A 15,539-nucleotide genomic window follows, 5' to 3' on the forward strand; every position below is an offset into this window, starting at 1 on the left:
TGTCTGTCCATCTATGTATGTATGTATGTATGTATGTATGTGCGTGCCTCACAAACGGCCACCAATCAGAGCTGAGGATCTGGTCACATGACAGGGGGGCAGGTGTTTATTAACTATTACAGTTGCATATTTTATTAAAAGAAAATATAATAACCTGGGTAACGTTTTGGGGTCCCAGCGAGTGCCGTAAGGTAGGTAGGAGGTTTCAGAAATTCCTCAATACATTTATGATATTGAAATACGATCAACACGGACCTTGCTCCAGAATCCGGAAGTGAACAGATGATGATGGTTCGCTGGTTTGATAATATCTCAATACAATCGTGATTTAGCATTATATTTTGATATATTAATACCATAGTATTGATTTGTAATTGGAATGATGAATTATGCTGTTTGGAATGAAAATATGGAGATATTGAGTTTAAAGCAGAATGAGGAAATGATGTAAGGGTTTCCGTCTGTGACATTCACTAATTCCCCATTTGCAGTTCCGCCATTCACTGGATATAGCAATATTCAGACTGGGTACATTTTTGTCCAAGTCCTTCACGAACCTGCTGTCAATGCCTGACGTTCGACTGAAGGTGGCACAGGAATGTGGAATTTATTGAAAAAAATTAAATACTTGCATTATTTGCTAACTGTAGCAGTGTGTACCCCGGTTTAGAATAGGTACACCGTATCCCTGCGCATCGTAAGAGGCGACTAAGGGTTGGCGTCAGGAAGGGCATCCGGCCATAAAAACATTGCCTCAAACAGGGAACCATGATTGTCATGGGGCTCGCAAGGCTAACCCCCGCTCTAGCGGGGAAAATGGCCTTAAAAACGATCATTCATTCATTCATTTCATTCATTATTTGCTAACTGCTAACTGGTATCCCCACCCAGGTCATACTATCCTCTTCAACTCATGTACCAAACAAGCCCATCTACGCCGTGGTTAGACGATAGGTCTTGTTTTTTTAAAGCTACAAACTCTGTTTTCATCATTTTGTATAAGGATATAATAGAAAGGTATCAGACACAGGAAGAGGTAATTTGGTTCATCACGCCTGTGTTGTATCCACATGCCATTGATTTGATGCATCAGTTTCCTTATCTTCGATATACATTTGACTCTCATTAAGGATTTGAGATCAATTAAAAATGTATGTATGGCACCTTAAATACAACCACTCCATCAGTCACGGATCCAGGATATTTAATTTGGTAATTTGGTGGAGTGGGAGAGGGGAGGGCATGCATTGTGCTAATCTTAGGGTCCTGAGTTTGAGCCCCTGTCATGCCGTTGAATTAACACCAGTTGGGTTGACTCAGCCTGTCATCCTTCTGAGGTTGGCAACATGAGTACAAGTGGACTGGTAATAAGAGGGCATTGCATCAGCGGCACAGCCACACCCCCTGAAAAATGATGCAACCAGCAGTCACAGTAGTACGGCAGATAGGTGAAATATTTGGGAGAATTGTGCCTTTGATGATACAAGCACGAGAGTTGGCACACAGTTAGAGTATGCCCTAAGGAAGATATTTGGCTATAGGGCCATCGCAGATTTGTCCTGTGACAACAATGGCGGCCATTTTTCAAAATGGCCTCCATTGCTTGTTGTTTTACATATATTTGGTACATTACTGTGTATAAAGTGATGTGGTCATACAAGCTTGACATTTGGCACATAATTAAAGACCCATAACTATGGGGTTATCATACAGTCACGTGAAAAGGTAAGTACATCCCATGTAAAGTTTTGACTTTTTCAACATATTTCAACATACAGCTATTTGATCTTCATTTGAACAATATTGATAGATAAAGGTGATGTAATATAACAAATATCATGAAACATTTACATTTTGTAGTCCATTGTATAATTTAAATAAACATAAATGCAAATTTCGCATGTGGAAAAAGTAAGTACTTGATTTCCAGGTATGTTGGCCAATTAACCTGGTGGTGACAGATGAGACCCAGCAGCTGCTGAATCAAGTTTTCTTGCTTCTGCTGCAGATTAAATACGTCAAGCACCGACTTGACACACTCCGCTTTGATGGTGAGTCTTGCACGACTTACCGCAACCAAACCAGAGCTGTATTCCAATTTATAGTTCGTACATACTATTTTTGGGAAGTATGATTTGGCCATTTTATTTTAGGAACGAGCTTTCACTGTTATGGCAGGTTGAAGGAATTATAGGGTTACATTAGAATGTTTTGAATGACCAGAAACACACGCTCCCTATGGAAGCGTAATACCCCCTCCACCTGGCAGGGGTCAGCAAAGCGTTTTCACTATGCCATGTGTACAGTTTGAAATTGCAATTCATCTGCACAGCTGAGTTACGGGTGTCGCTGTATTGTACACTTATGTGGAGTTTGTCACCGAACCCGCATGACTATGATTTTTATTTAATGCCTTAAACCTTCCCAGGCACACCTAGTACAACCACCAAATTTTAACTCGTTTTGTGCAGCAGTTAGGAGTGCTCGAGTGCACACACATGTTACGTATTACCTCCCCAAACCCCGGTTATGGTGCACCTCAGAGTCTGGAGCGGGAACACGGCAGAAAGATTTGTTATTTTGCGTTTTCTAATAAACCTGGGTAAAACCACACCAATGCAATTGTAGAACAAAACAAGTAATTATTAAAAACTCTCACATACACAATGATAACACTATTAAAGAAAGTACACTGAAAATGTCACTTGCATCAAATGAACAATACATATGATGGTACCATCATTCCCCCAATGCTCTCAAAGCAATAAATTCACGATACGACAAACGTGTGTGGGATGTAACATTCCTCAAAGTCCGTGCACGAATCTCCACGCTGGTTGATGGTCGAGGTTGTGCAGAATGGCAAAACAACAGGCAGGTATTGGCGCAGCTGTGGATGAGGAGTTACGAGGTGAGAGGTCGATATGGGAATTGAGCCGATAAGTAAACCAACAGCAATCAACACGATGAGGTCGATACGGAAATCCCAACGGCAAAACAAGATGCACCAAGTGGACAGCCTCTTCTTCTTCGAGGACAAAATGGTGTATAGGCCTGTAATGGAGGCGCTTGATTTCTCCAACGATGACTCACACTTGGTGATAAAACCTAAGACGCAGGTTTAATTGCACTCACAATATATGACGATGTCGCAAACGATCCATTTCACGGGAAACCTCAACTCATTCGCGACCAATATATAAAAACAAGTCCGATCACAGCCTTGACGTGACTCACAGCTTTCTCCTCCTCTCTCTGCCCATATCGATCTCTTCTTCCGGTCTCTGCCACGTTTTCCTTCACAAACATTTATTTTTACCTTTTACTAAATTCATCTTCATTTCACACAAAAATCCTAACAACAATATTACCTGAAACTAAAAATCCTACAAGTATATAATAACAACAAAGGTGGAAGTGACGGATCCGTAACAATCGTCTGACACTTTTATTACAACAACAACAACATGCATTTTAAGGCCATTTTCCCTGCTAGAGCGGGGGTTAGCCTTGTGGCCCCCATGACAATCTTCTCCATTTTGCCCTATTTTCTGCATCTCTCCTTGTTAACCCCCTTGCCCGCATTTCTTCTTCCACCATCTTTAGCCAAGTCTTTCTCGGTCTTCCCCGTCCTCTACTTCCTTCTACATCAATTTCCATCACTCTTCTCAACCAGTCACTTTCATCCTTCCTCAACACATGACCAAACCATCTCAGCCTGTTCCTCTTCACAGCATCAATCACAGGCAATATTCCCATCATCTTTCGCAATTCATAATTTGTCTTCCTCTCTCTCAACGATACTCCGCACATCCGTCGAACCATTCGCATTTCCACCCTTTCCAGCCTTCGTTGCTGCTCTACGTTCATTACCCATGTCTCACTCCCATAAATCATAACACTTCTCACACATGCAGCATACACCTTTCCCTTCAGCTTCAAAGACACTCCCCTCCTCGTCAGCACGCCACTCAGTTCCCGAAACGTCTTCCATGCACATCTCACTCTAGCAACCGTTGCCGAGTCTGATCCACCTTCTCCATTCAGCATGTCTCCTAGGGAACAAAATGTTTTCACACCTTCCAGCTTCACGCCGTCTCCAAGATCCAACTCAACATTTCCTCCATCTGCAGCTCCCTCTGTGCACACCTTACACTTGAATGTAGCTGCCACACTGGTTAATGACCCTCTCAAACCACTACATTTTTGATGAACCCACTCAGCGCACATTGTACATTGAATTGAGTTCACTCCGACACCCTTCCTGCACATAGCACATGGCCACTTCCCAGTTCTTTCCACCTCACCACATGCTTTACCACTTGCCATCACCTTTGTTTTTCCGATATTCACCTTCAGACCTTTCGTCTCCATACATTCCTTCCACTTGTTCATCTTTTCCTTCAGTCCATCCATACTTTCCGCAATCAACACCAGATCATCTGCATACAACAACTCCCACGGTAAACCCTCCTTTACGTTTTGAGCCAGCACCTCCATCACAGCTACAAATAGTAGTGGACTTAGTACCGACCCCTGATGCACTCCCACCTTCACCTCAAACTCACCACTTTTATTAATTGTACAATATTAGCTATTCCTAAGGTTTAATCTAATTTAAAGGATTTTTCTAAATGATGTTAATTTCACAACATCCCATATTCAACTTTATTTAAATTGTAAACCTCAAAACATAGTTCCCTTACCTAAAGTAAGAACCTTAACCTGAAAGCAATTCACTTGTTTCCTGACCGCACGGATCATCAGCTGGGCACCGATCTTCATCGAGTTTTCGATCCTTTCAGCCCAGAACCTCTCCAAAAGGCCGATCCACAACCTCAATCACGGGTTCACATCAGTAGATCACCTACTTCACTATATCCGCAATCTCACTTGCGTCCAGGCAGTCAGTCAACCCATACACACACATACACACACATACACACACACACACACACACACACACACACACACACACACACACACATACATGCATCCACATACATGTTATGAAGTATGATTAGAGGCTTAAAGTGAAGGAAGACTAAGAAAATGAGGTTACTATATATAGCGAAGAACAGCTAGTCATACCATCAAAAGGATGACTGTCATCCTTTTTAACCGGAACTCCGCTTGACCGACGCATATCAGCTGCATTTGATCCTTTCAAAGCTTTTTGGTTTATAATTCCACTTTTTATGAACATTATCTTTCAACACCTTATTTCCTGTTCATTTAAAAATTCTCACATTTTTAATTGACACAACACAACAACGTAACCAGGTTGCATATGATATTTTGTTTGACATTTATTTGCAAATCAAGCTTGCTATATTATACATAAGAAACAAATAACCAAAGTTAGGCAGACATGAGCCAATTAAAAAAAAAAAAAAAGAAAAAAAAAAAGGGGTTAGGGTTAAAAGGGGCAGACATGAGCCAATGTTAAAGTTAAATAAGTCAGATGTCATCATGCAGTATGCCAGTATGAAACTATTCCTCAACCCGACGTAAAAAATTGGCCCGACGTAAAATGGTGCATGTGTTCCTATAAATGCCACTTTTTATTGGTCAACTAAGTTTGAGTCATGATACGGTACAATAAACAACAATTTTAATGACCAGTCTTGAGTTAACCAATGGCCCTGCACTTATTGATACCAAAAGATGTTTACTGCAAGGAATAATTGGGGACGAAGAGGAGGATGGAAACATTGTTTCCAAAGTTCCATCCACCATCGTGGTTTCCAAATGCTATTTGTAATACTAGCGGGCAGGGCAGCACCGTAATTTAATCTTAAAAACGAAGCAAAAGTGAACTGCTGCCTACTGAACTGTGGTGCAGCAACTACAAGACCACCCTCGTTTCATTTATTTGTTACCAACCAATCCTAAGAGGTGGAGGATATGTGTGAGCTTGACTCAGAGTAAATATCGGCACATCCTGGTCAGTTCGTATTGCAAACAGCATCTGGTAACCATGATGGCATAACGAACACCCACTTTTTCCCCCCAAAAGGATTTGTGTCAAACATGCCATGACGTGAATAGATCTGGGGTCCATTGACATTTCAATACAATGAAGATAAAAATAATAAACATAAAAACGGATCCGTCAACTGCAATTCATCAAACCAGTGTGGAGAAATGTGAAATTTATTCCACTTCGTTGGGACGACAGGGAGACCTTTTGTGACTGCAATCTGCTTTTTTTTTTTTTTTTTTTTTTTTTTGTATACAAGATCGAGGCTCGTAAAAGAGCTAACATTAATCACACAAAAAGACAAACTGACACACAAAACACACAAAAAACACACACACACAAACACACAAAAAACAAGGGGAGTGGCAGACAAGATGGGGAGAGAGGGGGAAGGACACAAACACAACATTTGAGAGCATGGACATCGGGAGGACTTGGGGGGAGGTGGGAGAGGAATAAAACATATGAACACTGCAAGGACTCTGGGGTGAATTACCGGGGGTAGAAAAGATCAAGGTTTTCGATTGGGGAAGATAAGAGATGGTGGTGAACAGCTGTTTTAAAGACCTGGAGGGAGGAGTGGGATTGAAGGGAGTGGGGGAGTTTGTTCCAGAGGCGGGAGAAAAGGGGAATGAAAGAGTGAAGGTGAGCAGAGAGCCTAGACTTTGGCAGTTTAACCATAAGAGGGTTGCAGGCAGATCTTGTGCGACCTGAAGGAATATTGGGGGGACAGAGCACAGAGAGAGCTGGGGGAGCAAGGCCGGAGAGGAGTCGGTAGAAGACAGAAAGACCACCAACCTGCCTGCGGTGAGTGAGTGAAAGGCCCTCGGAGTTGACTACATCGCAGGAGATTCCAATGATTCTGAAAGCTTTGGCCTCAACAGCGTGAAGCCGAGCAAGGTGTGAGGCAGGAGCACCAGCCCAGAGGGGGGAACAGTATTCCATTGAGCTGCGGATGAAAGCCTTGTATGTGGTGAGGAGCTCAGGTGTGCCAAGGAAGGACTTCGCACGACGGAGGATGCCCAGTCGGCGACTGGCTTTGGAGGCCAGTTTGGAAATGTGGTTTTCCCAAGAAAGATCATGGCAGATAGTGAGACCCAAAAGCTTGAGCGACATAACTTCTTGGAGAGGATTGTTGAGAAAGTAGATGGGAGGGTTGTCCAGTCGGTCCTTTCGGAGAGACATTGTAAGAGTGTGAGATTTGTCAGGATTGAAAGACATGTTCCACTTGTTTGACCAGTCTGTGATTTTGTCCAGGTCTGCAGAGAGTGAGGAGGCTGCAGACTGCCGATCTGAGGGATGAGGAATGGAGCGACAGAGAGTAGAGTCGTCAGCAAAGAGATAGAGAGGATTTTCAAGAGAGTCAGAGAGATCATTGATGAAGACCAGAAAAAGCACAGGGCCCAGAACACTACCTTGGGGAACTCCAGCCTGAACAGGAAGAGGAGATGAGAGAAACCCATTCAGGGCCACACGTTGACTACGACCAGAGAGGAAGTCCGCCAGCCATGCGTGGAGATTTCCATGGATACCAAAGGAGGAGAGTTTGGTGAGCAGAGCAGGGTGCCAGACCGTATCGAAGGCACGTGAAATGTCAAGGGAGACAGCTCTAATTTCCTGTTTGGCGTTGAGGACCTCCATCCATTGTTGAGAAAGCAGAAGCAGCATGTCCAGAGTAGAGTGACCAGGTCTGAAACCAAATTGATGATCAGAGATCAAGCCATTGGAGAAGAGGAAAGATTTAATATCTGAAGCAATGATGGATTCCATGACTTTGCTGATAATTGGGAGAAGGCTGATTGGTCTGTAGTTGCTGGGATCTGTTTTTGCACCTTTTTTGTGCAAAGCGGTGGTTTGCTTCCTGCAAACAATTCAGCCAAAGTGAAGGGGTCTGGCCACTGGTGAGGATTCTTCTTATGCCAAGAATGTATACATGGGCTGGTATATTGTGCTTTGTGTTTTTATATTATTTGCATTATTTTATTATTTTATTATATTATTATTTTATTACATTATTATGTTATATTATTATATTGCCATTATTATATTGCCTTCTCTCATAGAACTCTTGCAGGGGCAGAGCGAACCTTTGGGTGCTTGTATGCACTTGGCCCGTCGAATGTTCTTGCTACGAATGCGTCTCCTGCACTTCGTTAGCAGTCTGAACACTTACCTCATCACACGGGTATGTGCTCTATCAGCGATTACAAATAATGGATGGCAATCATCGTTTTATTGCGCCCTGATTTCTAACATTTTGTGTTCCCTCTAGTGTTGTAGTTGATTAGAATTCTGCTCAGTTGATACTTTGATTTGCTACCCCCGCCGTCCCTCTCTTCCCTGCAAGCATGCCGTTTCTTCGGCTGGGAGTAATCCTTGAGATTTAATGCTGGGCCCTGCTGCCTCCATTGACTGTTTCTCATCACACAATGACTAGGGGAATTCGTTGTCGGGAATCGAATCAATTGCACCCAAGTACTGTATTTGTATTCCATAAGCAAAAGGGAAATTAAGATACAAATACCGTAGTCCACAGTCACCATGAGACAACACAGTGTAAGTAGTCATCACACAATCCTATACAACCTCAAACAAGGAAATGAGGCCATGTGGCCCCTCATTACTGTGATGCATTTCCAAGTCCATTTTTGCTACAGCTTTAAACATCAATCTTCTTGATAGTCCACAAAAGTCCAAATAACTGATCTTGATTGGGTGACCCAACATGTGTGTGTATTATTTATAAATATAAGCAGGCTGTGTGTTTATATATATATATATATATATATATATATATATATATATATATATATATATATATATATAGATTGTTACAGTACGTGGTTAAAGATGTTATATTTGCCGAGCGGAGGCTCCGCGACCGAACAGTTATTCCCCGACTAAAACCCGATTCAACCCAAACGTTGGCCGTATCGCACCGCAGCTGCTCAATATGGAAAACTCCAAAGCGACCGAATGCAAAGAGGAAGAAGACGTACAGAAGAGTAACTGGGTTTATTATTTACACACATATAAGCAAGAAGAAAGCAGTCTTGTCCCTTTTATTTACAGGGACATGAGACGCAGGTGACACAGTGAAATCTTTAGCTTATACAGACTTATTGTTACTACCCAGGACAGCACGAACAAAACAAACTCACGTACGCAAATGGATGGAAATTGCAGGCAGGAATGACAGGAGGTGGGTGGCTGGAGGAAGGCACGGAGCTGGCTGGAGTTTGATCCCGCACGGGACGTCGGGCTGGACCTCGACGGCCGCCGATGCCACCGATCCTGTCGTTTGCGCGGGGTAGCGGGTCGGAGCTGCTTGGTGGAGCCAAGCCAACGCTGCTGGTGGGGGGTCTGGCGTGACGGGTCCTCTCTCCCTCTCTCACTAACTCCAGGACTCTTTCTCTCTTGCTTAGTCCAACTCTTCCTCACCACCGACAACTCAACGCAACCCCTCCACTCTACGCAAACACTGACCACCACTGACGACCAACCCAGCTCTGACCAAAAAAACCACACACTCCGCTCTTGTCGTAGCTCATGCCGTAAAAGCTCATCTGCCTTTTGGGAACGCCCCAGCTGCGGGTTATATAGGCCCCGCCCCTCAACCTTCGCGAACCTCCTTGATGTTTCTCTCCACACCCTCTCCAAGTCCAACCCCTTGTTCGTGGTTGGTTGAGTGGGGCTGACTCACTCCTCCCCTCTATGACGAGGTGGGGACCCGCCTTTCTTCCCCAACCCTGCCTCGTGGCCAATGGCGGCAATTGTTAGTTGGCAATGCGAATGGCAATTGACGAAAGGGGAAATGGAGGTTTTTGGGAATGGGAATGAAGGGAATCTATCTTTTTCACTTGGTGCAATGGAGTATTTAAGTTAATGGGAGACACAGCCTTACTCTAAGACACATAATAAGATATAAGCTACTGAACAAGGGTATTCTATGATTAGCTGACGTGTATGCTTTTGGACTAATTACCGAGACGCCCTTTTTACCTTTATACAACTCTGGAGGCAGGAGGGGCCATATCCAACAATGTTCATCACCATCTCCAATATAATACAACACAATCAAAAAAAAATGCAATCCTCATATCCGCAACAATATATTGTTACTGATCGCGGTTTAGATGTTGTTTGCCGAGCGAAGGCTCCGCGACCGAACAGTTACTCCCCGATTAGAACCCGATTTCACCCAAACGTTGGCCGGATCGCACCGCGGCTGCTCAATGAGGGAAAATACTAAAACGACGAATGCAAAGAGGAAGACGAAGGCAAAGAAAGGTTTGGAAATACTACTGAATTTATTTACTATTTACACACATAAGCAAAAAGCAAGCAGTCACGTTTATTTACACCACATAAGACGCAGGTGACACAGTGCAAATACTAGCTTATACAGACTTAATTAACCCAGGGACAAGACACACAGAACAAACTCACGTACACAAGAAGGGTGGAGGAAAGGAATGAATGCTGGAAGGAGGAATGGGAAGGTTCAGCTGGGGCAGATGGTTCGGGCTTGATCCCGCACGGGACGTCGGCTGGACCTCGACGGCCACCGCTGCCACCGCTATCTGGTCCCCGCGGGGTAACGGGTTGAAGCTGCCTGGTGGAGTCAACGCTGCTTGTGGAGCCAAAGCTGCTTCTCTGGCTCACCTCTTGGCGCGTCTGCCATCTCTGGCGCAACTGCTGGTGATTGACCTTGAACCTTCTCTCTCTTGGCCCTGGCGTCTCCTCACCACCGACAACTCAACGCAACCAACGCAACCACTGACCACTCAACGCCACCACTTCTCACCACCGACTTCTTACCGCAACCAACGCAACCACTGACCCTCCACTGACGACCAACTCACGACCCCCTCACTTGCTTCTTGCGTGCGCGCCTTTATAACGCCTCCGGCGATTAAGCCGCCGGCCTTCAGGACACGCCCATCGGGGTGCTCACCTCGGCCCTGGTTGGTCGCGCGACCCTCTGGCTCCGCCCTTGATGACGACGGGCGGGCACGCCTTTCTTCTCCGACCCGAGCACATGTTCAATGGTGGTTTTGGAGGGGAGGTAATTGGCAATCGAGGGTTGGCAATCACGAGAGGGGATGTAAAAGGAAATGGAGATTTTGGGGATGGGAATGAAAGGGGATCTATTCTCTTTCACTGGTGCAATGGAGTACTTCAATTAATGGGAGACACAGCCTTACCCTAAAACACAGAATAAGAGATAACTATCAAACAGGGGTATTCTATTATTTGGCTGACGTGTATGCTTGTGGACTAATTATGGGATGCCCTTTCACCTTTACACAGCTCCGGAGGCAGGGGGGCGCAGAATAACCAATAATAATAATAATAATAAAGCACACAATAAAAAAAATATACAGTTCTCATATCCGCAACACTGCACCCTCCTCCTCTTAGGCACGTCCCGGGCCTACAACTTTTATTTAGTGTGACACGTAGGTGTAGTTCCCTCTACTTTTAACCTGACCCTGAGTGCGACAGTTTTAAAACATAAATAAATGTGTCCCGCTGCTCCATTGCACCCTGCCTAACAGACACGCCCACAGTTAACCGAATTGCGGAATTGTCTTCAAACTATACACTGACGGTGGGGAGCATTATTTACAATGACGCTATTTTTATTTACAAAACTAACCCAGGACCTGTGATTGTTCTTTCTGGGGGGGAGACAGTCTGCTCTGCATCAATGCACCATGAAAGCACCCGAAAACGCACCAATACAAGCACCCTCAAGCACCAATCGGTGCAGTCACCATAGTTCATCAGTGTTCAATGCATGTTCCATAAAAATAAAATCAACAACCCCTAACCCTGCAGGTGATCTCTTGCTCTTCGGCTCCCTCTGCTGGTTATTATTATTTGGTCTTCCAGATGTTGTCATTCTTTCATTTTCTTACTGGCGGCCTATTTGCAATAAAGTGTACCCAATGTGTCCTTTTTATTTTCTTTATTTATGGCCCACAGGGCCGACTACGTGTGGTTCACCTGTGGGGCATCGGTGCCCTGTGGCCAAGGTCCGCCAGCAAGATTTCGGGCCCTCATGGCCGGTTCCAGCAGAGGGGCCATGCCCCAACCCATGGGGTCCATCAGTGGTGCTCGGCCACAGGCATGTGGTCCATAATGTGGTGCATCGATGCAGACAGCTGGTTCTGGGAATTTCGGGCGCACAATGGCCGACCCACGCACGCTCCCCTCGGCACCCAATGGCGCACAGGTCATGTGGGAGACAAAAGAGACAATTGAGCGAGGGGTAAGGTCACAAGGGTACACATCAATAAGGCAATGCAAGGCGAAATGCGTACGGAGGGCGAAGTGAGAAAGCTCGTCCCTACCGTACGTCACCCCCCTGTCACCTACACTACCCTTGCCCTTACCCCATATTTACAAAATCTACCCATTTACAAATTCGTCACTACTGTCACGTCTTCCCCATATTTCTCCTATACCAAATTCGTCACCACAATCCCTCTATCCAAAATTTGCCATCACCAAATTCATCATCAATCCTCATAAGGAGGAAGAGATGGAACATCAAGCACAATGTCACACCCACGTCATGATGCGTCTCACAATCCAAACATTTGCATCATAAAAAATAATCAAAACATGGCATGGTGTGGAGTACCTGTCACCTCAGGTGAGTGGATGCAGATGGTGCGAGGAGACTTCATCCTAACTACTCTCTAAATGATTTTAACACACTTTACACTACCCGGGGTCTTTCCCTGCCAATCCATTGGCCAACTTACACTATGGGTTCTAAAAACCAATTCCCATTGACCAAACTGTGGTGCTTCTCAATTTGGGGTCTCACTCCCCCGATTCATCTCCCGGTGCCCTCGCACAATTTCTGGGCTGCGACGTGTAGCTCTCCCAGCAGGTCTACCCACCTGCACACCTCCACCACTGCAGTTGCCACCCGAGCTTACCTAGCTCCTCACCCTAACCTAACTAACTGGGGAAAGCCCCTCCTGGCTCTGTCACCCCTTGGTGCCCTCTGGCACTGGGCTACCCGGGTCCGTCCTCCGGATCCTCGGGCCCCATCCACAACTACCGGCTCCCAGAGCCCACCTGCGGCCTCACCTGGCCGACATCCTCACAGTGGTGGAGTGCCCAAACCAACTACACACACTAACAGGCTACACGCCCAGCCATTTCCACAACACTAATGCACCCATCCAAACATCATTCTTCCACTCGCACCACAGATGCCAATATCCAACCACAATTTACCTATACCCTTGAAGATCTCGCGAGATCTCGGAGACGGTGGGAGGGATATTCGAAGCTTCACACGGTCTCCACGTTTTTCGAAGTTAAGTCGGTTCACAATTGTATTTTGTCGAAACTGTATTTATCCTTCGGTGTGTGAAGTTATTGTGTGCAACTTTGGTTGTTTCTCGGTGTTTATCTTTCATAAATTGATCGTCTGTTTGCCGTGTCGTGTCTTGAGGCCTTGTACAGTGTGCACTGTACAACCTTGAGTCTTTGTTTTTCTCTCAGCGGTCCGTCGTTTGTGATCCAATAACTTTCGTTCTCTGTATTCCCAGTCTTTTCACCCATAGCCTACTTCCTTGTGTAAATCTCAACTCAAAAAAACAACAACAAAAAAAAACAAAAAAAAAACATTTCCTTCTCTGTTCTCATTCGTTTATTCATTCTTATTCGTTCGTTCGTTCTTCGACCACGTGTTTCTCCCCCATTTCCCCAGATAGTTTTCACTCATTAACCTTCAATGTTTACACTTTCCCCTCAAGTTATGTATTCCGTCATATTTTATAACACCTTTTTCTTCTTCTTCTTTAAAAGGCTGCTTTCGACTTGCTCACCAAATCAATTCATCCCAAAAAAAAAAATATCCATCTCCTATAGTGCCTTTTTTCTACATTCCCTAAACTCTCCTGCACTCCATCCTCCATCCAGCGTCCTTAAACGTATTTTTAACTCGAAGGTCACAAGAAACTCATTTTGCAATAAATGTTCGTTTCCCATAAATCGTACACTTTCAAAAATCCAATCTCACCCCTCCCCTCCAAATCTTCCCCATAACCCCTCCCCTCCAAATCTTCCCCATCACCCCTCCCCTCCAAATCTTCCCCATCACCCATCCCTTTCAAATCTCCCCCCTTGCCCCCTCCCTCCTAAACTACCCCCTCACCCCTCCCCGCCAAGACGCCCCCTCGCCCCTCCCCTCCTAGACTCCTGCCTCACCCCTCCCCTCCAAATCTTCCCCATATCCCATCCCTTTCAAATCCCTCCCCTTGTCCCTTCCCTCCCAAACTCCCCCCTCACCCCTCCCCTTCAAATCTCCCCACCCTCATTGCTTCTCAATTTCCCCCCTCTCACTCCCCCTCCTCAAAGCGTCCTCCCCGCTTCTTCCCCCTTCAAACTCTCACCTCCATCTCCCCCAACCTTCTGCCTCGCTCTTCCCCCTCCTCAAATAACACCTCATTGTGGCTCACCCAATCACCATCAAACCTTTTGTCCGCCCCATCCTTCCCTTTCTCCGAGCTATTCTGAAATCTCTGACACACCTTCAACAGCTCTCCCTATCTCTTCCACCTCTTCCACATCTTACCCTACCCCTCCTCCCCCCTGTTCTGTATCTGATGCTCCCCCTTCCTCTTCATTAACGGTATGGACCTCAAACATCCGGGGCCTTCGTTCAAACTTAACTGATCTCTCCATACAGGTTGCTTCTGTCAAACCAGACGTGATCTGCTTAACAGAAACTTTCCTCCTTTATGATGTCTCTGATTCCATAGTATCTCTCCCGGGCTACTCCCTCCTCCGGTATGATAGACCTGAGCCTCGTCCTGGAGGCGGGGTTGCTATCTTTATCAAAAACTCTCTTCCTCACTCGCCCTGCACTGCACTCTCTCCACCTCACCCCCAGGAATACCTCTGGCTACGGCTTCCCCTTCGCTCCCACCTCTTGTTCATATGTGTGTTGTACCGTCCACCAAACAGTGATGACTCCATCTACATCTCGCTGTCTGATGATATGGACCAACTTCTATCTACTCATCCCAACTCTCTCTTCCTCATATGTGGTGATTTCAACTGTCATCATGCCAGTTGGCTGGGTGTGGGTACCTCTCTCACCAGCCATGGCTCCTCAGCAAAGGACTTCTGCGACTCACTGGGACTGACACAATCTGTCAATTTCCCGACCCGGATCTCAGTCAACGGAACATCTTCTCTTCTGGACTTGGTTATGACTAACTTCCCTGAAAATGTCTGCTGCTCTTCTTCTGCTCCGATCGGATCATCTGATCATGTCCTTGTTAAAGTGGACATCTCTCTGACCATCCTCAGGGAGCCTGCTCAGCGTCGACGAGTCTGGCATTTCACTCAGGCCAACTGGCACGGTCTTCAAGCAGCCATCAATCATCTGGACTGGTCTCCCATCTCTACCACCTCTGACATCAACTCATCCTGGGAATTCTTCCAAAGTAAATTGCTCTCTCTCATGCACAGATTTATCCCATCTCGTCTTCAGTTGTCATACCCTTCCTCCCGTCCATGG

The 15,539-nt window shown here is 45.5% G+C and overlaps 1 protein-coding gene across 1 annotated transcript in view; it reads left to right on the forward strand.

Annotated features, from left to right (window-relative positions):
* Positions 1-15,539, forward strand: part of TUBGCP5 (tubulin gamma complex component 5) — a 78,314-nt gene that overhangs the window by 34,471 nt on the left and 28,304 nt on the right. The window contains exons 20-21 of the mRNA XM_078768592.1: positions 1,931-2,051; positions 8,047-8,168. Coding sequence (XP_078624718.1) covers positions 1,931-2,051; positions 8,047-8,168 — 243 coding nt within the window. The remainder of the gene's footprint in view (positions 1-1,930; positions 2,052-8,046; positions 8,169-15,539) is intronic.

This window comes from Myxine glutinosa, chromosome 14 (genome assembly GCF_964187855.1).
Source record: "Myxine glutinosa chromosome 14, kmMyxGlut1.1, whole genome shotgun sequence".
Lineage (NCBI taxonomy): Eukaryota > Metazoa > Chordata > Myxini > Myxiniformes > Myxinidae > Myxine > Myxine glutinosa.